Source organism: Delphinus delphis, chromosome 12 (genome assembly GCF_949987515.2).
Source record: "Delphinus delphis chromosome 12, mDelDel1.2, whole genome shotgun sequence".
NCBI lineage: Eukaryota > Metazoa > Chordata > Mammalia > Artiodactyla > Delphinidae > Delphinus > Delphinus delphis.
The window spans coordinates 31975193-31999339 of NC_082694.2; the positions used below are offsets into that span (position 1 = coordinate 31975193).

General features: G+C 41.5%; 1 protein-coding gene across 2 annotated transcripts in view; it reads right to left on the reverse strand.

The window, feature by feature from the left end:
- ANTXR1 (ANTXR cell adhesion molecule 1) overlaps window positions 1-24147 on the reverse strand; it is a 242800-nt gene that overhangs the window by 127765 nt on the left and 90888 nt on the right. For both annotated transcript variants that reach the window (XM_060026455.1, XM_060026456.1), the window contains exon 10: window positions 23899-23997. In XM_060026455.1, the coding sequence (XP_059882438.1) occupies window positions 23899-23997 (99 nt within the window). The remainder of the gene's footprint in view (window positions 1-23898; window positions 23998-24147) is intronic.

A 24147-nucleotide genomic window follows, 5' to 3' on the forward strand; every position in this document is an offset into this window, starting at 1 on the left:
TACAAATATTGAATCATTATGTTGTACACCTGAGACTAATATAATGTTATACGTCAATTATATCTCAATTAAAAAAAAGTTTGCTGACAGATACAAGTAGCTAAGCCAAAATATGGTCTGGCTTCAGAAGACAGAGTAGCTTCCTTTAGGTGGGTGACACGATGAGGTCACAGGGAATACAAAACATGAACTGCGCTTCAGCGGAGAGATGGGGAAGAGGCATTCTTGGTGGGAGGAATGGCATCAGCAAAGACAGAGCAAACAAAAGGGTTGCCCCGGGGTAGGACGTAAGGAGGATTTGAAAAGATCAGTATAGGAAAATGTGTGCTCCAAGTTCTTCGAGTTAAGACTGAGGGATTTGGACCTAGGCCTATTATTGGCTATGAAAAGAGCTTTGGAGGTTTTTGGAGAAAAACTTGAAGTGATGATTTTGGAAGTTTTAGCAAATGTAGCTGTGAAAGATGGATTAGAGTGGGGGGAATCTGGAGGTGGGGGAGTTCTTTTTCTTATCCTAATGGATGTCCGGGGAAAAGCTTAAGCAGTTTTAATCTTGAACTCCTTCAAAACTTCACTGTGTCCCAGATTCTGGGGCCAGAGGCAGGGCTGAGAAGTTACTATGCTCAGCATATGGTAGTCATTCCTTCACGACTCAACATTTATTGGGTGCATGCTCTGTTCAAAAGATCGTGGTAGGACCTGTAGGTGATATGAAGATGAATAATACGTGTTCCTTTAATCAAGCTGTGAATACAAATACCTAGAAGACAGAAAGAAAGCCTTTCCATATGTAATGGAAGGATGCCATGCTGTTGTTGGTACTTGATATGAAACTGATGTCTCTAATGATATTTGAATGTGGGCCACTAAACACTTGCCTGAGTGGAGATGAGGAAGCCTCATACCCTCCATGCCTGGATTTAAGGACCAGAGCCACATGGGATGGGAGTTGGAGGACACATCTGAGTTCTAAGCACTGTGTCTCCATGGAAGGAGGATGAAGAGGATGGCCAATTACACTCTCCCCTGATGTCTCGGGAGAACTTCAAGTGGTGAAAAGTTAGGGAGGTTATTTCAGGTCATTCACTCATTCACTCAACAAATATTTATTCAAGGCCTACTATGAGCTAGAGACACAGGCTTTGAGAAGAGAAACAGTCTCTGCTTTTCATGACACTGCAGGGGAGATAGTTATTAAACACATTCAGTTTTTTTTGAAGAAGTAAAAATATTACTTTGGTACGCGGGCCTCTCACTGTTGGGGCCTCTCCCGTTGCGGAGCACAGGCTCTGGACGTGCAGGCCCAGCAGCCATGGCTCACGGGCCCAGCCGCTCTGCGGCATGTGGGATCTTCCCGGACTGGGGCACGAACCCCTGTCCCCTGCATCAGCAGGCAGACTCTCAACCACTGCGCCACCAGGGAAGCCCCATTTTTTAAATCTTAGTCTTTAGTACAAGACTTTTTTTTTAATTGAAGGAGAGTGGATTTACCATACTATATTAATTTCAGGTGTGTAACATAGTGATTCAATATTTTTATATATTATACTCCATTTAAAGTTATTACAAAATAATGGCTATATTTCCCTGTGCTGTACAACATATCCTTGTTGCTTATTTAAACATATTCATTTTTATTAAAAAACATATTCTCTTGAATGTCTACCATGTGCCAGGCATTGTGCTAGGCCTGGAAGTGAACACAACAAACGAAGCACTGCAGTTTTTTTTTCGTTTAATGGCCACTAGTTTAGTTATCTATTGGATTTAGGGAATGTGGGCAGGCCTTATGCCCTGGGGACATCAGACATTGAACTTAGCTGATAATAAGTGGCATTTATTTCCTGTTATTCCTTGGGTGTGTAGCCTAAGGAGAAGGGATAATTAGCAGAACAAAATGCAGGCACTCTTAGGCCCTCCAGGCAAATGCCACCCACTACATCAAAACTTCATTTAGAATTCTAATAAGAATGAGTACCCCTGGGCTTCCCTGGTGGCACAGTCGTTGAGAGTCTGCCTGCTGATGCAGGGGACACAGGTTCGTGCCCCTGTCCGGGAAGATCCCACATGTCGCGGTGCGGCTGGGCCCATGAGCCATGGCTGCTGAGCCTGCGCGTCTGGAGCCTGTGCTCCACAACAGGAGAGGCCACAACAGTGAGAGGCCCGCGTACCACAAAAAAAAAAAAAAAAAAAAAAAAAAAAAGAACGAGTACCCCTGTTTGAGTGAGGTGAACAGAGAAAATGAGGGAGGGCTTCACATAGGAAATAACATGAACGTTGGGTTTTGATGGGTGAATAGGAGTTCTTGAGGAAGAGAGTTCATGAGGAAAGCACAACAAAGCAGAAAAAAATGCTGTTATTACACAAATTACTATTTAATTAAATTATCACGAGCACAAAGAAGGAAAAGCAGGGGGCTTGCTCTCATATGGGAAGTCAGGAAATATTTCCCTGAGGAAAGGCTCTGTGAGCTGAGACCTAAGGCTGGGTGGAGAGGAGATGGGGTGGGAGAGCACTGGAGCTGCATAGATCCTGGAGCAGGAAGGAGCCCAGGTCTTCCGGGAGCTAACAGAAGGCTGACAAGGCTGTTGAATTTCAGTGAGACAGTGGCTCAAAATGAGGCTAGAAAAGGCAGCAGGACCAGATGACCAAAGCCTTGCAGGTCATGGTGGGGCTTTTGGGAGTTTTCCTAAATGTAACAGGAAGCTACTGGAGGTTCCCCTCATATTTAGAACGAGCACTGGCAGATTATGGAATGTTGCCAGAATAGTGAGTGTATGTTGAGTACAGTCGTGAAGCTTATGAGGACAGTGGCAGATCACACAGTGCCTGAACCGAGCATTATTGTCTTCAAGATGTTTTTCCATCTACGATGGCAATAACGACAGTGAGACTAGCTGGGGCATGTGTGTCGGTGCTCTCAAGGACATCATACACATCACGTCATCTAGTGGAACCTTCTAGCAGTGCTATCAGGGAAGGATGTCATTCCCTTCATTTAACAGACGTAGGTGGAGACACTTGCCCAGCGTTACACAGGGGAGCTTGGGTCAGCACCCGGGCAGTCTGGCTGCCACCTCTTGATGACAGGCATGCTTGATCTCCTCTCACTACAACCTTACGAACCAAGGCAAGGCAGGGCTCACTGGGCTCATTTTCCAGATGCAAAATGGAGGCTCAGAGAGGCCACAGTAACCCCTGATTGCACAGCGTGTCTGAGGCAAAGCCAGGACTAGAACTGGATTCTCCAGTATTCTCACCAAGAGCCTCCCTGTTCCAGGAAAGGCTCGTATTAGAGGATAAACCAAACTCGGGACAGGCGTGGCTGATGACAACCTATATTTACTTTCTCTTGGTGCTGCAAATGCTCTAGTAATACTTGGGAGTGCAGATCCCTGCCCACGGAGCCCGCCCACGGAGTCACAGGCCGGCCACGGCGCGGCCACAGGAGGCCTCGTGACTCCTGACTGCATTCTGCGGGCGGAGCTGAAGGGGGCGCGCCGCAGCCACGCACCGGGGCCCAGGCTCCCTCCCGGGCTCTCTCTCTGAGCAGCTCCTCTCCTCCCTACATCGCAACAGGAAAGGGAGGGAGAGCCCGAGGTTGGCTCGGTTAGCCTAGGTCAGGTGGACCGCTTCTCACTTGCCCCCGCCTTTCATTTTCCTTTCCTGCCTGGGAGAGCAGCTATTTCTGGAGCAAAGCAGACGAGACCCTCGCTGGGAGGACGGAGGAGACGCGGCCGAGGCCGTAGCACCAGCTCGACACGGCCTCCCATCAGTTCCTCAGCCTCCCAGGCTGTGGGCCTGCTCTGGGGAGCTGGCATTTTCGGGTCTGAGAGGGACTGTTTGGTTTGGAGCGTGTTCCACTTTACCACAAAAATGAGTGACTTTTTCCCCCTCTTTCTCTCTAAACAAAGGAGGGCCATTTGGTTTCCATAACTTTCATCATCTGACTCTTTCCTGGAACGTCCACTTGGGAAGCAGGGCCCAAAGCCTTCCTCCTCGGCTGGGCCACGTTTGGCTCGGGGGCCATGCCAACCTCATGGCCACCTCTGCCAAAGCCAGTGGTGTGGTGACATTTATGGGGTCATCATCGTCTGGAGGGCCTCAGTCCTCTGTCCACCGGTGGCCATTACACTGCTCGTTAGCACTGGGTGGGCGAGGAAAATGGACGCCGGGAGCTGGGAGGAAATTAGGGAGGGGCGGGAGTTCGAAACTAGACCTTCAGGGAATTTTTAGATGATCTATAAATATCAATTTCCTTGCCTTTTGCCAAAGGTAGTTCCGAATTCAGTGTATACCTACGGCATAGGTGAATCCAAAGCATCTGTCTTAGAAGAGTCTGATAATCGAACACAGCTTGATTTAAATCAGGATCTGGGGATCAACGAGTGTCCTTACACCAAAACACCAGACACCCAGGCTTGGGATCTCAGCATCCCTGAGGATGAGGACAAGGGGCACAGGGCCCGGTAGACTCCAGAGTCAAACAGATGCAGGTTCATATCCCAGGTCCTCTTACTAGTGTGTGACTGGGGACAAGTTCCTCGGCTGTGGACGTGATGCTATCATTGTGCGGGGTGGTGTGGGGAGTGAGAGAAAGTGCGTGGAAGTATGTTACTGGGCACTTAATGAACATTTAGTAAACGTTACTACACATTAGTACACGGGTATCCAAGCCTTTGAAACAGACAGTCAATGTGTGGTTTAAAATCAGAGGAACTGAAAATTAAACATTTCAAAATGTCTAATTGCTTGATTACATTGTTCTGTCAAACATCTTTTTAGGCATTAGTGATAGGGATAGAATAGAATAATTAAATAGTTAGTTAGAAATCCTACTAGGGTATTGAAGATAGAAAGGGAATTTTAAGGGAGTCTGGGAGCCTGTTGTAAGCTACTGACCACTCAAGAAAAGAATCCAGTAACCTAGCAACAATCTACACTATCTTGAAGGAAGACCAGGCACATTCAAGCCACAAACCGTGAAAGTTAAAACACAAGACAATAGATATGGAGTCTGAATCTTGTTACTCGAAGTCAAGCGGTTAATGGTCTTTGAAGAGTAGCATTTTTGCATGTGGCCAAGAAAGGCTGAAAGGGGAAAGAAACTAGGTGAAAGGGGACATTATACGGAAACCTGAAATGAATTAGCATATTTTAGTATATGTCACCACCCTTTTGCTAATATACATATGATTTAAATAGCTCCATAACAGTTCTGGTTAAACCATATAGAGTAAGGAGGTACTAATGATGTAAATAAGGAAGGTTTTTTGCGGTACACGGGCCTCTCACTGTTGTGGCCTCTCCTGTTGCGGAGCGCAGGCTCTGGACGTGCAGGCTCAGCGGCCATGGCTCACGGGCCCAGCCGCTCCGCAGCACGTGGGATCTTCCCGGACGGGGACAAGAACCCGTGTCCCCTGCATCGGCAGGCGGACTCTCAACCACTGCGCCACCAGGGAAGCCCCCCACTATTTCTTTGATTATAAAACTGTAGCCCTCTTTGTTCTCAGGGCTGCACTCCCTTGCCTGCCCACCTGTGTCTCTCACAAGCCCCCAGTGCTAATAAACTCACTCTTCGCCTGCCACTTTGCCTCACGCTGAATTCTTTCTGCGACGAGACAAAAGAACCTCAGCTTCAGTAAGTCCTGACGCCAGGTGAGCAGTTTCAATTAAAAGACAGTGGGTTCAAGTCACCTCCTAAGTCAGGGATTGTGGGTTCAAATCCCAGTCTGAGTTTTGGCTGGGTTTTGAGCCCCATCCAAGAAGGAGTGTGCTCTCATTAGGAATTCCTGGGAACATGAAATGTTTTAGTGAATGTGTGTGTGTACATATGTACATACACACAGGCTATTATATCTACACGTACACACACATACATCTATATCTACACATACATCTATATGTATCTGTATTTATTCTATACTGATTTTGTGTAACACTATATACCCATGGTCTCATCTGACATTATTATTATTAATTTACAATTTGGGAAACTGAGGCTCAGAGAAGTTGGTTAATTGAGTTAGTGTTGCACACTAATAAAAGAGCTGGAAATCGAGCCCAGGTTTTGTTGAAATGACTTGCCCATGGTCAACCCAGCTAGTTTTTTTTTTACAGATATAATTTAAACTAGTTAGCCATTTTATATTGTCATAGTCTCACAGCTAGTTTTATGATGCAGCTTGAAGTATACCAGGAGCTGAGTCTGGCAGTTTCGGAGGCAAACGATCAAGATTCTCCATGGGTGAGGTTGGATAGCAGTAGGAGGCTTGTTTTCCACGAGAGGCAACCAGGGTTGAGAAGCTCTGTGATAAGGTTCCGCTGTCTTCAGAGAGACCCTGACCTACTGTAATGAGCCCATGTTCCAGAACCATACATGCAAATGTGTACATTCCCAGGTTTTGATCTTGGATCAATGTAATTCTTTTCAGACTGGTGAAGAAGTTCCAGAATTCTTCCCTGCAGTTCATAACTGTCTAATGGATTTGGGATAAAACCAGGATTAAAATTTATTAGCTAATTCAAACACCAATCACAGTGGATTCTTTCACAGGGCTGATTAAATAACTGAAATCCCTTCCAAGTCTTGGCAGTCCTTTCTTGATATAAATATTTATTTCTGGCCAAAAGGACAAGAAAAATAACCCTTAGTCTTATCTAAGGGAGCTTGTTGAAACCCTCCCAAAGCTGATGTAAGCTCCAAAGAAGAGTTTACATTCCTACTGTGACAAAATAGTGGAGGTTAGGGACTGAATGAGCTCACCCTGCCCTTTCTCCACATCTCCCCTGGGTCTAGGGAGATTTTTGGGGCACCCCTGAGCCAAGTATAACTGTTCAGCACCAAATTATCAGCTAGTTGGGGAATGTGTCCCTGAATTAAGACAGAACAGACAAGCTAGAGTTAGAATGAATGTTTCTACCTTTTCACCGACTTGAAGAGTAACCAGCTTTTTAAAAAGTTCGACTTTTAAGATACTGTGCAGAAACCTGAAATAAAATGGTACTCAGTGGGACTCCAAGTTGATGAAATTCAAGTTGGCTTGAGCTTTCTGGGGTCCTAGCCAGAAAGGAGGTGGTCGATTACTCTATGGGGACTCCTGCAATGAAAATTCACACACATGGGGGTCTTACTGCAAAGCTAAGTGGGACCCCATGGCTTAGAGTAGAAAGAAGCTAACATTTATCAGGCATGTCCTATGTGTCAGCCCCTAGGCTGGAAGGTTTTCATAGATGGCTGAGATCACAAGCCCAAGGATTCTTTTGCTAGAAGACCTTAAACTCTACGTAAGGGGACCAAGCAGAGGTTTTGAAGGTGCAGAGGGTGGCTTCTACTTGGAAAGGCTGAACTGTGGTTCTGAGGTCAGAGCAGTGAGAAACAAGAGTCGGCACAGAATGGGAAGAGCCGGTAGTGAAGCACAGGTGGGTGAGGCCAAGTTGGGAACAATCCTCAGAACATACACGTCCGCTGTAACGTCCTCTCAGGCCCAGCTGAAGCCAGAGGGGTGCCTTTAATATGGCGGAACCAAGCTGGCCACCATCGTTTTCCTCAGACACGACCCACACCTATCTATCCATTCGCTAGCCTGGAGTTGTTGCAAGGTTTCCTTGGAAGCCCTCACTGGCTAGTTGCTATGCTATCAGGTGATGAGCTTGGTCAGCAGGCTCCAGGTAAGTTCCCTGGGCTATACATGATTATTTCCCCAGCTCCTGTGTGTGTAGGTGTCCAGGATAGCCTTTTAGTTTCCCTCCATGTTCTCTGGGGCAGATTAGAGTAGGAACCATGAGCACATTAAGAGCCTGGGCCCTGGAGTCCCATCACAGCTTGCTACCTACTGGCTGTGTAACCCTCCCCATAACCCAGAGTTCTCACCTATAAGACGGAATAATACTCATTTCATACTCAGCTCATTTAATGAGATGATATGATTAAATGCTCAACACTTAATAAGCGCTCGACAAACGTCAACTATTACTGCTAAAGTGGGGGTACTTCTGGGCTCATTGCCTGAGGCACCTGTAAACCACGAGATGTGAAGGTGTGTACAAACTGAGTAGGTCTTGCAGAACTTATCTACTGGGTTGTGTCAGGGCTACGTGATGTAGGCGTGACAAGAAGAGAGTCATCTATCCTAATAGGATCTCTGGGCATGTATGTCACGCAGTGATCCTCAAATGGGGGCAGTTTTGTCCTTCAGGGGATAACAGGCAATGTTCGAGACAGTTTTGGTTGTCAAACTGGGGGAGGAGGGCTACTGGCATCTAGTGAGTAGAGATCAGGGATGACACTAAGTATCTTACAACGCACAAGGCATCCCTCTCCCCTTCAACAAAAAATTGTCTGGTCCAAAATGTCGATAGTGCCAAGGTTAGACATCCCGGTATAATGTCTACCATGGCTTTACATCTTTCTTTGGCCCATTGTAGCAAGTTCTGTAGATAGTACTGGGTGGTTCACAGCCCACCCCCGAGAATTCTGGTAGAATGTCCAGAAAAGTTCAGAGGTGTTAAAAGATTATGAGCAGAGGAGAGAGAGGGAGTAACAACTTGAGGGCCATTGGAAGACGCCTGGCTGGAGTAAGGAAGAGAGTGTTTCTTAGCAAAGTCTTCCATGCAGGCTTTGATGGGTCCAGGTTTGCCTAGTGGTAGGTGGCACCCGAGCCACCCTGCTGGGTGGAGCTTTGCAACTGAAATGGGGGCACTCCAGAAGTGGGACTTAGATCGCTGTTGAGGCTCCAAGCTGACGTGGGTAGGAAGGCTGTAGTCAGAGCACCTCACCTACAAATACCAGTAGAGGACAAAGAGCTGAGTGCAGTCTTAGAAAAAGATAAGTCGGTTAACTTGAGTATTGTGTACACGAGGACCAAGATTATGTCATGGCCCCAGAAGTAAAAGGTGAGGGACCATGCATGCACTTCCAGAGGAGAGCAGGGAGGGGAGCCAGCAGCCCTGCTGGTCTCTGGATTGTCTTTTGGGCGCTTACACTTTCCCCAGTCCCGCACAAGGCTGGACCTCTGTGGCTCTGGACCCACTAGCTTTCAGAACTGGTCTTTAGCACAGCTAGTTGGACTTCTCAGGATATAAACTGCTTTCTTCTCATATTTACTGCTATTTTCAGTAATTATAAAAGTAATACACAGTGAGTGTGAGAAGTCTGAGAAATACAGAGACGTATATCTCTGGTGATGCAGTAGTTAAGAATCCGCCTGCCAATGCAGGGGACACGGGTTCGAGCCCTGGTCTGGGAAGATCCCACTTGCTGCGGAGCAACTAAGCCCGTGCACCACAACTACGGAGCCCACATGCCACAACTACTGAAGCCCATGAGCCTAGAGCCCGGGCTCTGCAACAAGAGAAGCTACCGCAATGAGAAGCCCGAGCACCGCAACGAAGAGGAGCCCCCACTCGCCGTAACTAGAGAAAGCCCGCATGCAGGAACAAAGACCCAACACAGCCAAAAATAAATAAAGTTTAAAAAAAGAATAGGGCTTCCCTGGTGGCGCAGTGGTTGAGAATCTGCCTGCTAATGCAGGGGACACGGGTTCGAGCCCTGGTCTGGGAGGATCCCACATGCCGCGGAGCAACTAGGCCCGTGAGCCACAACTACTGAGCCTGCGCGTCTGGAGCCTGTGCTCCGCAACAAGAGAGGCCGCCATAGTGAGAGGCCCGCGCACCGCGGTGAAGAGTGGCCCCCGCTTGCCACAACTAGAGAAAGCCCTCGCACAGAAACGAAGACGCAACACAGCAAAAATAAATAAATTAATTAATAAACTCCTACCCCCAACATCTTCTTTAAGGAAAAAAAAAAAAAGAATAAAAAGAATGAAAATCCTTGGTAATCCTAACTTCCAGTGATAAACATTGTTAGTGCTATTTCAGAATTTTTTCTATGCATATTATTTTTCACATGATTGGAATCATACTACGCATAATGCTGTGGTATTTGGCATCATCTCTATCCAAAGTTAATAGGGACAGATTTAGGTATTGCAAGAAAACCGAATGAAGATAATGGGGCTCGGGGCTCTTGCAAAATATTTCCTCCTCTCAATAAATCTAGACCAAAAAATTCTTGACTGTTGACATTTACAAAACTTACAAATTATCTTCTAAGCAAAGCATCAACTTTTAAAACATTTGTGAGCTTGAGGTAAGAAAAGCAGTACCCTTGAGACAGCTGTAATTTGCTAAGAAGAAATATATTTTTTAAAGCTTTGTTTTCACTTGGTTGAAGACAATTCAGGATTCATGCACAAGGTATGTGTCTCCTGACATAAGAAGTCTTTCAGCTATGCACAGTTAGGTTTGGAAGGGTTTACCTTTGGAATTGGGATTGAGTGGCAAGTCTACTAAAATGGCTAAAGCCTTCCACAGGATCATGGCCATGAACTATGGCAAACGCTGACCGTTCTTAAAGAACACAGACCTATACAGAATCTTAGAGAAGCGGTGGGAAGGAGAGCCCAGGCACACACTTGAGTAACAGTGGACGCCACTAAGTTGCTGTGGTATGCAGATTAGGAGACACCTAATCTTCCTTTCCCTCAGCAACACCCAACATTTCCTCTAAGTGAATGTTGAGCAAATATTTAAAGAATGTCAGTTTGAAGGGGGCATAGGTTATTAGCCTGCCTGGGGTTCCCACGAGTCTGGCCCATCTCTATGTTAACCACTCTTTCTTCCACCATCCTACTGTAGTGACAGAGGAGCAGTATGGCATGAGGAAAGACATCATCACAAAAGTCCAGTCGTCTGGTGCAGAATAGAGGGGGTGCCAACTTCCCCTATCAGGACAACAGGGCTGGGATAACAGCAGTTTCAGGGAAGTCCACAAGCAAATCTCTCCTCCAACAAATGCTTCAAAGAAGACCACTGTGTGCCAGAGTCCACAGGCAGCTCACAATTTTCATTTGGAAGCAACTGCACACTTGGTAGAACAGGGGCAAAGTCAAGTTTGACTGTCTTACCAGGCACTGCTGCAGTTAACTTTGGACTGTGTCAACTTGCCCTTGGAAGAAGCTCTTTTGCCCCTGAATGAAAATCTTTACCAGTTAGATACTTCTGGTGGCAACTTCTCTTTTATCCCCACCCCATCCCAGATTCCTGGGGGTTTTATCTGACCAAGCAAAAGTGCAGTAAATTTCCACTTATCTATATTTTTGTCTGGATCTGAAAGATAGAAACATGGACTAACACAGTCTTGGCAGGAGCCACTTCAGAAGCAACTGGGTGAGACCCAAACTCCCTCTGAAAGCAGGGGCAAAAGGGAAACATGGGCAGATACATGAAAAGCCTGTGAAGTTTAAGAAAGAAGGACCATTTGGGGAACCAGAAGAGGTGGCTTCCCTGTGATCACACAGTCAGCTGCATATACTGACTTTCTAAAGCCTGGGCTCTTTGTTCCCTGGTCCAGGGCTTTTTTTCTTGAACCAGAGTTTAAGTCTTGACTCTATAACATGCTCTGTGGCCTTGGGCAAATAGCTAAATCTCTCTGAGCTGAGGTTTCCTGTCTATACTATGAGGGGGAGCAGTGAAAATCAGGGTCTCCAAATCGGCACACATCAGAGTGATGTGGGCCTTCGGAATCAGGGGACCCAGGGACCCGTGGGGATCTGTGTTTAGGAAGCAATGTAGAGAAGCGGGCAAAAGCCTCCGGAGTAGACTGCCTGGGGTCCAAACTGCTTCCACCTCTGGCCATCTGGGTGACCTTGGGCACTTCATTTCTGAGTTTCAGTTCCCTTGTCAGCAAAATGGGGATACAAATAACTCCTCCCTCACTGGACTGCCGTGAGGATGAAATGAACTAGTTCAGGAACAGAACGGGGTAGGTGCTCAGCAATCAGTGGCTGCTGTCACTTGGATGAAGCTCCTGGGGGATTCTGATTAAGAATCATGAGACGAGATGCTCCTTTAGATCTCTTCATTCTGAGCTGCACAAAGTGACATCCTATCATCTTCATAAGACATCAACCCCCTACGAATGCATCCAAATTGCACTAAGTACCTTTTTCACCCACAGATGCAACACTCTAACCAGCGAGAAAGGAAACAATAGGCTCTTGTTTGGGAAGTTTGTGTTCTCCTTCCCTCTGCCCTCCTCCCCATCTGCCACCATAGGTGCACTTCAATGATCTCCTTAAGGGGCCCACAGCCCCCGAGGACCAGATGTTTTCTAAGATAAAGTATAGTTTCTGGATAACTGGACAGATTTTTAAAAACAAACACAATGGAAATCCTACATTCGAGTGAGCATTGTCTCTCAGCCCCTTGGGAAGCGAGCCCCTCTTTGGAACTGTTAGAGCTGCTTTCATGACTAATGTTCAGTTTGAAAAAGATATCTTCAAAGGGGGCAACGTTTTATGCTTTGAGAGTGAACCAAAAGTAAACCAGAGCCATGCCTTGTGAATAAGACTGAAGATCCAGCTGAGAAACAAAATTTTGCATCAAAAAAGAAATGTGCCTATAAAACTAGGAAACTGATTTGTCACATGGCCTTTCAATTGAATTTTAGTAAGTTTGTTAAAAATCAGTTTCCTTTGTTTATAGTCGTACCTCATAATTTTCCATGCAACACCAGGATAGTCTAGCATGTTTTTCATTATTGTATTAGGAAAAACATTCATTTCTTATTTACTGTTCGTTAAAACGGATCATTTGTCAGCTCCTAGCCCAGCGTCTCCTTTTTAGCATTCTAATCTCTCTACAAGTGGATTTCCAATTGAAAGTGGATCTTTTCTTGGCATGATACACCGAATACTGGAGTAGGAAAAAGTGCATCCAGAATAAATAAAGTTTGTGTGAAGATTTCCAAGATATTTTCTTGGCCAGGAGTGAGTTCAGCCTGGTGACTGGAGAACCAACCAAATGCTAAACTTAAGATGCGTGCTTGGCCTAAATAATTAACAAGAATTTTAAAGTTAAAATTTAAATAATGGTCGTGGTTTTTTTTTTTTTCTTATGACGGAAGGGACATATGATCATAGAAAACCTAGAAAACTTAGATGAACAGAAAGAAGAAAGTAAAAACGAATAGTGGTCTCATTCAGAGGTAACTACTGTTAAAATCTGGTTGTGTGTCTTCCACGTTTCTCTCTCTCTCTGCATATAAATGTATGTGTCTAAAACAGGAATAGCATCAAGGCACTGTTTTGTGACTTATTTTTAACATGTGAAGCAGTATCGTTAACATCTTTCCCACATGAGTAATTATTCATCTTTCCCCCAGTATTAATTATTTAAGGGTAAAGTATAATTTATATAACAAATTAACTACCGCTAAACATTTATGTTACCATTTAAATGTTTCCATTTGTTTACTTTCTTTCCTTCCTCTCCCTCCCTCCCTTCCTTTCTTGCTTCCATCCCAAATTCCTTCCTTCCTCCCTCCTCCCCCCCTCCTCTCTGTCTCCTTTTTTCTTTTTGCCATCATAAGCAATATTATGATGAACATCTTGTAGCTGAGTCTTTGTTAACATTCTCAATCATTTCCTTTTGATGAAGTTGAAATTGAAATTCTGGGTCAAAAAATGTATAAAAGCAGTTGATTCATTTTAAGAATGGCCTTCCTGGGGAGTTCCCTGGTGGTCTAGTGGTTAGGATTTCAGGCTTATCACTGCCGGCGGCGGCGGAGGGGTTGGGCGGTTTGGGTTCAATCCCTGGTTGGGGAACCACGCAGCCAAAAAAAAAAAAAAAATTCCAAAAGATTCAATGGTCTCTCTCACCAATGATGAATGAAAACACTTCTTACTCTATATCTTTGCCCATATTGGGAATTGTATTTTTTGTTAATCTTTGCCAGTTTGATAGATTATTTTAATTTGTGTTTCCTTGATTACTTGAGCATTTCCTTGAGCATTTCCCACATGCTTATTTGCCATTATTTTTCTTGTAAATTTCCTTTTCATATCTTTTACCCATGGATGTGCTCACATTTTCTACTGATTTTAAGAGCTGTCTACATATTAAAGTTACTGATCCTTTGTTTGTTCTATGTCTTACAAATAATTTAGCATGTTTTCTGTTTCACTTGAGATTTTTTTGGAGGGGGGGAGGTTTAAAGAATTAAAAAATATGTACTCAAACCATTCAAATTTTCCTTCATGGTATCTTCTTTCAGTTATGCTTAAAAAGTCTTTCCCCACTGGAAACTTATGTAAATATTTATTTTTGTTTCCTTCTAAAACTTCTATAGTTTCATGTTCACGTTTAAATTTTTCATCTGGAATTTGTTTAGATGTAAGGTGTGAGATTAAAAATTGAACTGAATCATTTTTCTAAGAGGCTAGCCAGTTGTCTCAATACCATTTTTGAATAATCCACTCTTTTCCCACCGATAAGAAAGGTCATTTTATTTTATACTAAATTCACAGAAGTGCTTGGTTCTTTTTATGGACTTCGTTTTTCCTGTTCTGTTTGGTTTGCCTTTTGTGGCACCAGTCATACACTGTTTAAATTACTGCAGCTTTTTTATACATCTTAAAATCGGCTAGGGCAAGTTTCCACATTTTTCTTGGCTATTCTTAAATGTTTATTCTTCCATGTATGCACTTTAGAATTATTTTGTTAACTTCAAAAGTCCCATTGGACTTTTCATTGGGATTGTAGCAAAAGTAAATATTAATTTGAAGACAACCGGTATCTTTGCAATCCTCAATTGCCGCTCCATTGAATAATAGTGATAATGATAATAATAAATTAATATTAGCAGCCAACATCGATCGACCGCTTACTGCATGCTTGGCCCTGTTCTGAGCTCTAATTCTCACACTGAAACATCATAACAGTCCACCACAGAGGTGCTATTACTGCTATACTCATTTTACAGATAGAGAAATTGAGGCTTGGAGATGTTAAATACGGTAACTTGCCATGGTCACAAAGCTTTCAGACAGAAACAGGGTTCTTTTCCTGGGTGGTTCCAGTGTACATTCTATGCCATGAGTCTATACTGCCTCTGTATTGACTTACATTTTCTTCATTTCCCTCACAGAGTTGTGTAATTTTCTTCCTATATGTCTCTACAAATTTCGTTAAATTAGTTCTTACCAGATGTTATATGTTGCTGCTGTATTTTTTCTGTGATGTTTGGTCATTGCTGGATCCTGGCAAAGCTATTGATTATTATAAGGGAGCTATTTATTTTGAAATCATCCAGTTTAATAACCTTCTTATTAGTGTAGTAGTCTGTTGATTCTCTTTTAGTTTTGCAGGACGACACAACCATCCTTTTAAAGTAATAACGTTTGGCTCCCGTTTCCTGTACGTATATCTCTCATTAGTTTTCTTGCATTACTGTAATACCCATAGCACTGTCTAATACAGTAGTCACTATCTATAGATGGCTATTGACATTCAAGTTAATTAAAATGAAATGAATTTAAAAATTCAGTTCCTCAACTGCACTAGTCACTCTTCAAGTCCCCAATAAGCCACATGTGGCTTGTGGCTACCCTATTGGCTACATTTTAGAACATTTTCATTATCACAGAAAGTTCTATTGGACAGCACTGCTAAAACTTCCAGATTAATGTTAAATAATAATGGTGAAACGAGTTGTCCTGCTTTTTTCTTCCTAACTGTAAAGTTAATATCTCTATTTAGTGATTTACCATAAAATGATGTTGAGTTTTGAATTTAAATATCTGTATGTATTTTTGTTATTATGTTAAAGAAGTCTTAACCTACTCCTAGTTTTCTAAAAGTATATATTTTAAAAATTTGGAATGGATAATGAACTTTAATGTCTTCTTGGCATCAAAAAATTTTGCTACGTGAGAGGCAAATTCCCCCTCATTCTCTAAAATTATCTTACTTATCCTGGTCCTTTTTAAATACATTGCTGGATTTTGTTTACCAATATTTTATTTATGTTTGTCATCAAAGAAACTGATTTCAAATATTTTCTACTACTAGTGTCTTGTCCAGTTTTTTTAAAAAATCCAAGATTATATAATTTTCATAAAATGAATTAAAACCCTTTTTCTCTATTTCTTTTCTCTGGAAGAGTATGTATCAGATATGAGTCATCTGTCCCTTAAAGTCTGGTAAAACTTAGATGAAAAAAATCTGGGTCTGGTGCTTTAGTTGAGGGGTACGATTTTCTCATCTCTCTCTTCCAGTTCATGCATTTCATCTTCATCTGTGTCTAATCACACTCCTTAGTCTATCCATTAAGTTGTATTTCAGTGAATGAACTTCTTCAGCTCTAAAATTTACACTAGGTTCTCTGCAAATGTGCCTTTGTTGAATGTTCTTCCCCTTTGGTCTGTTTGATTTCTTCACACACTTTATTTCATTTTTTAATTGAAATTAGTTGATGTACAATATTATGTTTCAGGTGTACTACACAGTAATTTGACATTTTCATACACTATGAAATGAGCACCGTGATAAATCTAGTATCCATCTGTCCCCACACAAAGTCATTACAATATTATTAATCATATTCCTTCTGCTGTATATTAAATCCCTGTGGCTTATTTATTTTATAACTGGAGGTTTGTATTTCTGAACTCCCTTCACTTATTTCACCCCCCACCCCCCAACCTCCCTCCTCTCTGGCAACCACCCATTCTTTTCTCTGCATCTAGAAATCAGTTTTCATTTTGTTTTGGTTGTTTGTTGCTTCTACATCTTGGCTATTGTAAATAATGCTGCAATGAACATTGGCATGCATATATCTTTTCAAATTAATGTTTTCTTCAGGTAAATACTCAGAAGTGAAATTGCTAGATCATATAGCAGTTCTATTTTTAAGTTTTTGAGGAACCTCCATACTGTCTTCCACAGTGGCTACACCAATTTACATTCCCACCAACATTGTACAAGGGTCCCCTTTTCTCCACATCCTTGCCAGCACTTTATCTTTTGATGATAGCCATTCTGACAGGTGTGAGGTAGTAACTCCTTGTGGTTTTGATTTGCTTTCCTCTGATGATTAGTGATGTTCAGCATCTTTTCATGTGCCTATTGGCCGTCTGTATGCCTTGTTTGGAAATACGTCTATTTAGATTCTCTGCCCATTTTTCAATTGGGCTGTTTATTGTTTTTGATGTTGAGTTGTATGAGCTCTTCATATATTTTGAATATTAATCCCTTATCAGATATATAGTTTACAAATATCTTCTCCCATTCAGTAGGTGGCCTTTCCTTTTGTTGATAGTTTCCTTTGCTGTGTAAGAGCTTTTAGGTTGGTGTATTTGTTTATTTTTGCTTTTGTTTCCCTTGTGTGATGAGACAGATCCAAAAAATTATTGCTAAGACAGATGTCAAAGAGAGTACTGCCTATGTTTCCTTCTAGTTTTATGGTTTCAGACCTTACATTTAAGCCTTTAATCCATTTTTGAATTTACTTTTGCATATAGTATAAGAAAGTAGTCCAATTGATTCTATTGCATACAGTAGTACAGTTTTCCAAATACCACTTATCAAAGAGGCTGTCTTTTCTCATTGTATATTCTTGCTTGCTTTGTTGTAGATTAATTGACCATATAAGCATGGATTTATTTCTAGGCTCTCTATTCTGTTCCATTGATCTATGTGTTTGTTTTCATGCCAGTACCATATTGTTTTGATTACAGTAACTTTGTGGTATAGCTTGAAATCAAGGAGTGTGGCAACTCTAGCTTTGTTCTTCTTTCTCAAGATTGCTTTGGCAATTTGGGCTCTTTTGGGTTTCCATACAAATTTTAGAGTTATTTGTTCTAGTTCTGTGATAAATGCCACTGGCATTTTGATGGGGATTGCACTGAATCTGTAGATTGCCTTGGGTAGTATAGTCATTTTAACAATATTGATTCTTCCAATCCATAAGCACCAAATATCTTTCCATTTATTTTGTCATCTTGAATTTATTTCATCAATCTCTTACAGCTTTCAGAATACAAATCTTTTTCCTCTTTGATCAGATTTATTCCTAGGTATTTTATTCTTTTTGATACAATTGTAAATGTGATTGTTTTCTTAATTTCTCTTTCTGATAGTTAATAATTAGTATTTAGAAATGCAACATATTTCTGTATATTACTTTTGTATTCTACCACCTTACTGAACTTATTTCAGTTCAAATGGTTTTTGGTAGTGTCTCTAGAATTTTCTATGTATGGAACCATATCATGTGCAAACAGTGACAGTTTTACTTCTTCCTTTCCAATTTGGATTCCTTTTATTTCTTTTTCTTTTCTGAGTGTTGTGGCTATGACTTCCAATTCCATGTTGAATAAAAGTGGCAAGAGTGGGATCCTTGTCTTGTTCCTGATCTTACAGGAAATGCTTTCAGCTTTTCATCATTGATTATGATGTTGCCTACGGGTTTGTCATACATGGCCTTTATTATGTTGAGGTATGTTCCTTCTATGCCCATTTTCTGGAGAGTTTTTACCGTAAAAGTATGTTGGGTTTTGTCAAAAGCTTTTTCTGAATCTATTGAAATTATATGGTTTTTATTCTTCAGTTTGTTAATGTGGTGTATTATGTTGATTGATTTGTGGATACAGAACCATCCTTGTGTTCCTGGGATAAATCGTACTTGATCATGGTGTATGATCCTTTTAACGTATTGTTCAATTCAGTTTGCTAATATTTTGTTGAGGATTTTTGCATTTATGTTCATCAGTGATATTGACCTGTAATTATTTTTTGTGGTATCGTTGTCTGGTTTTGTTATTAGAGTGATGTTGGCTTTGTAGAATGAGTTCAGGAGAATTCCTCTTCATTTTTTTTTTTTTTTTGGAACAGTTTGAGAAGGATAGATGTTAACTCTTCTTTGAAGTTTGGTAGAATTTCCCTGCGAAATTGTCTGGTCCTAGACTTTCATTTGTTGAAAGTTTTTTAAAGTAATGATTGAATTTCATTACTGGTCATTATTAGCCTGTTCATATTTTCTATTTCTTCCTGATTCAGTCTTGGGAGATTGCACATTTCTAGGAATTTATCCATTTCTTCTAGGTTGTCCATTTTATTGTCATATAATTGTTTGCATTGGGTGGGCCAAAAGGTTTGTTTGATTATTTCCGCAAGATGTCTCTAGTAGCACTTAGTTGTCTTTAACTTCATTCAAAACAGTTTTGTTAGATTGTATGTGACGGCAGTCATATCAGCGTGCATTTAAAAAAAAACTATCAAAATTGGTGAATTTTTGTGTGGCCATTTGAATATTGAAGATGGAAGAAAAAAAGCAACATTTTGGGCATATTACGCTTTATTATTTCAAGAAAGGTAAAAACGCAACTGAAACACAAAAAAAGATTTGTGCAGCATATGGAGGAGGTGCTGTGACTGATCGAACGTGTCAAAAGTGGTTTGCGAAGTCTCATGCTGGGGATTTCTCACTGGACGATGCTCCACAGTCGGGTAGACCAGTTGAAGTTGATAGTGATCAAATTGAAACAATAATTGAGAACAATCAATGTTATATTACATGGGAGATAGCTGACATACTCAAAATACCCAGATCAAGTGTTGAAAATCATTTGCATCAGCTTGGTTATTTATGTTAATCACTTTGGTATTTGTGTCCCACGTAAGTGGAGAAAAACCTTCTTGACCATATTTCCACATGTGATTCTCTATTGAAACGTAATTAAAACATTCCATTTTAAAAACAAATTGTGATGGGTGTTGAAAAGTGGATACTGTACAACAATGTGGAATGGAAGAGATCGTGGGGCAAGTGAAATAAACCACCACCAACCACACCAAAGGCTGGTCTTCATCCAAAAAAGGTGATGTTGTGTATATGGTGGCATTGGAAAGGAGTCCTCTATTATGAGCTCCTTCCAGAAAACCAAATGATTAATTCCAACAAGCACTGCTCTCAGTTAGACCAACTGAAAGTGGCACTCGACGAAAACTGTCCAGAATTAGTCAAAAGAAAACGTACAATCTTCCATCAGGATAACACAGGACCGCATGTTTCTTTGATGACCAGGCAAAAACTGTTACAGGTTGGCTGGGAAGTTCTGATTCAACTGCCGTATTCACCAGACATTGCACCTTCAGATTTCCATTTATTTCAGTCTTTAAAAAATTCTCTTAATAGAAAAAATTTCAATTCCCTGGAAGACTGTAAAAGGCAACGGGAACAGTTCTTTGCTTAAAAAGATAAAAAGTTTTGGGAAGATGGAATTATGAAGTTGCCTGAAAAATGGCAGAAGGTAGTGGAACAAAATGGTGAATAAAGTTGTTCAATCAAATTCTTGGTGAAAATGAAAAATGTGTCTTTTATTTTTTCTTAGAAAAACCGAAGACACTTTTTGGCCAACCCAGTGGTACTCTCTTATGATCCTTTGTTTTTCTCTGGTGTCGGTTGTAACTTCTCTTTCATTTCTGATTTTATTTATTTGGATCCTCTCTCTTTTTTTCTTGAGAGGAAAACTTTGGCTAAAGGTTTATCAATTTTGTCAATCTTCTCAAAGAAACAGCTCTTAGTTTCATTGATCTTTTCTACTGTTTTTTAATTCTCTGTTTTATTTACACTCTGATCTTTATTTATTTTTCCTTCTAGTAACTTTGGGTTTTGTTTGTTCTTATTTTTCTAGTCCCTTTAGGTGTAAGGTGTTGACTGTTTATTTGACTTGTTTTCTTGTTTTTAGACACTTTAAATGTGTTTATTTTACATCCTCTTTCAACTTGCTCTTTAGTCTTCTTGCTTGCTCTCCGTTTTCTTTCATCTCTTATCATATGATTTATCATTTGGTGCAGTGAGCCCATCTTCAGAGGCGGTTATGGCTTCAGGAGTGGTGTAGGTTGGACTGGATGTATACTGCCTCTGCCAGGGCCACAGGGAGCTGGATGGCCACGGACATATTTTGGAGTTAGTTTCCTGACTTGGTGCTTCTGTATTATGCGGCTGGTAAAGCATCTTACCTTTATTCCCCTGCCTGCTTCCTTGAATCACTGAGCAGCTTTCCCTGTCCCCATTCAATGTCTGGTACAGCCCTCGGAGCCTGATTTCTACAGGGGGCTCTGCTTTTGCCTGATTGTCTTGCTGGTGCCCTGTATCTACATCAGTAGCAAGATCACAGCCTGAAGACCCCTCAGGCTCAGAGAGCCCAGACCTTTGCTTCCTGCTTAGATTTTGTATTCCCTTTTTGTCTCCTGTGCCTGGGGGTTTCCTCCTCATTCCCTTGAGCAAGGCCACATGTCACAACTTTTAAAATCATATTTTATGCAGAATTTTGGATCTATTATATTGACCAGAAACAAGTCCAGAAATTGTTTTAGATTCCTAAGTGGTTGATTTGTTTACTTTCTTTTTAAGCAAAGGCAAGGAAAGCAGGAGAGACATAGGTATTAACCTATGCTTTTAATTTTCTGGTTATATTTATCATCTAAGAATATATTTAAACAACTTTAACATTTTAGTATTAATATGTTGGTGTTTTATTTGTGTCTTAGTGCAATAATGTTAAAGGGTGTTCACAGTTTTTTCAATTTGTTATTTATTTATTTTTTGTGGTACGCAGGCCTCTCACTGTTGTGGCCTCTCCCGTTGCAGAGCACAGGCTCTGGACGCGCAGGCTCAGCGGCCATGGCTCACGGGCCCAGCCGCTCCGCAGCATGTGGGATCTTCCCAGACTGGGGCACAAACCTGCATCCCCTGCATCGGCAGGCAGACTCTCAACAACTGCGCCACCAGGGAAGACCTCAATTTGTTATTTTTTATTTAACTGTTTTTCTTTATATAATCTGCTACAAATAATATTTTATTTGTTGAAGACTCCAAGGCTTATATCATAACAGCCATAGCTTCATTTTCCGGCCTTCAATTAGTCTTATTATGGTTGATAAGGGCACTTCTATTCTCTTTTTTTGTTATAAAATGTAATGCAGTATTTAGGAAAAAATCTTGAAAGAGGAAATATATACTATAAAAATTAAAACAGATAATTTAAAACTTGGATGTAGAAGTGGGAAAGGAGAATGGGAAAAGTAAAAGAATCTAAATTTATTTTATTTTATGGGGACAACTCAATGAGATACTTACATTCATAAGGTTGGTAGAAAAATGTAGAATTGAATATGTTGCATTTAAAAATTTATTTATCTTTTCTGTCCTCCACAGTTTCTTGTTCATATTATTTACTGAATGTAAAAGAACAGATGAATTAATAAATGAATGACAATTTTTTTTCAAATTCCAATATTTTCCCCTTAGCTAGAATATTTTTAATAACTATTTGTTTGAGTTCAGGAGTGTTACTTGCAGCATATAATGTGGTTGAGTCACTGCCTTTCTTTTCTCCAAACTGTCAGCTGGAGGCACAATTAGGTTTGTGGTTTAAGCTAAATCCCTACCCCAAAGGCCTTTATTCCTTTTCGATTATGAATCAGGTGGAGAGCCCGTGCGGGAGTTTGCAAGTTTGTATTAGGAAAGGAAGAGAAGCTAGTTTCCCAAGAAATAAAATTGCATGGAGAAGCTGGAAAATATGCATTCAATATGTCACTCTACGAATCCATAGTAAATTTGCATTTTTTTGTTATCTTCCTATAGCATCTCTGCGTAACCTTTCAAGGAATGGCAACGCTACACCCCATGTCCATTCATGTTCAGAGAGGGGTTGGGTCCAAAGGCTTGCTTGTCTGGGAAGCCTTCTTTGGAAGGTGTTGGCGTCTTTTGAGTTTAACCCTCAGGAGTTTCTGATCTTAGATTTAAGATTCTGGTTAAGGAGAGAGGGAAGGCGGACTTGGATGACATCACAAATTAAAGGGGAAAAAAAGGAAGGACTCTAGAGGGTGCACGTCCAACTTTCACACTGTGACTTCTTGGGGATACTTCAAGATGTTTTCAAATAGCGTGGACTTTTTGGATACGTGAGGGCATTTCCAAGTATCAAGAAAAAATAACTGTTTCAAATCTTTGGAATTATTCCAAATTCAGGAATCCCAGATGTTTGTAAAGATGCCATTGCATACCTCTGTTTAAATATTGAAGTGGGTTTCAAGATGCTATAGAGGGGAAAAGGCATACCCTTCAATTCTTCCGTTTTAAAAACAGTATAGTACCTACTCCGTAACGCTATCAGGAGGACCAAACTAGCGTGAATGGTTAGTCAATAAGCTTGAGTATCCTTTCCTTCCTCTTTGCTCTTTCTACCTCCCAGGGCAGTTGTGGCAAAAAGATGTGTGGTATTTAAAATGTCATAGCACTACAGAAAATACAGTATGTTATTACTGTTTATCGCTGCAGATACTGAACCAATAATTATCTGTGTGATGAATGCCAGATGTAAATAATAACCAGGGCTCCTGGCATTTGTCTTTCCATCATCTGTCTCCCCATCTTTCCTGGACAGCAATCTGAATCACACACGTCTTTAAATTAAGAACTTGCCTGCTACAAATGTCTTGCGAAAGTGCCAATGTTATGACAAGTCATTTTTTTCCCATGAAATGCACTTAGTTTTACTTCCATATGCCTGTATTTCAGGTCAGGTATTCACCCTGATGAGAACTTTTTGGCGACTCCAAAGCAAGAATCATCCAGATTGAACAAACTTCCAGAATCTACACATGCAAGTCGCACAGTTTGGCTTTTAGTTTACTCAGAATTAATACATTCAGACCATTTATTTTTCCCTCTTGTGCTTGAGAGTCCCGAATACCTTGTTAAGGAACATCAAGCTTCGTAAGCCCTAAGCAGCCAGGGGCTGCACTGACGGCTGAGAGTTTTGAACTTGGTACAAATGCTGGTGGACTGGAAAACAAGTGCCTGCCGCCTCTCCTGATGGGAGCAAGGGCGCTGCAGTGGCTAGCTATGCCCTTGCTGGTGGCCTTTCTAGCAGGGAAGACCCTTCTCTGTAGTTTCCTGTGTGTGGCCTCACTAGAAGATGGAGCTGGGGAGCCCTTCCCCGAAGCAGGCGAAGCAGGTGGTAGAAACCCCCAAACTCCACGAGAACTTACTGAGCGTCACTGACTCGTTGATCTTGAAGCTGCAGAGGACCCTGTCCACGTTGCGGGCGTGTCGGAAGCCGTTACCTCTGACAACTACTTGAAATGATTCTGAAACAAAGAATAATGACACGACACCTTCATGGACTGCACACCGTTAACCTTAAGTTTCCCATCTGCCCTGGTTTAGGGAGTCTGTTAACTATTTCACCAGGCTTAAAATATTAAAAAAATCAGTTCAGGCTGGGAAACAGAAGCATA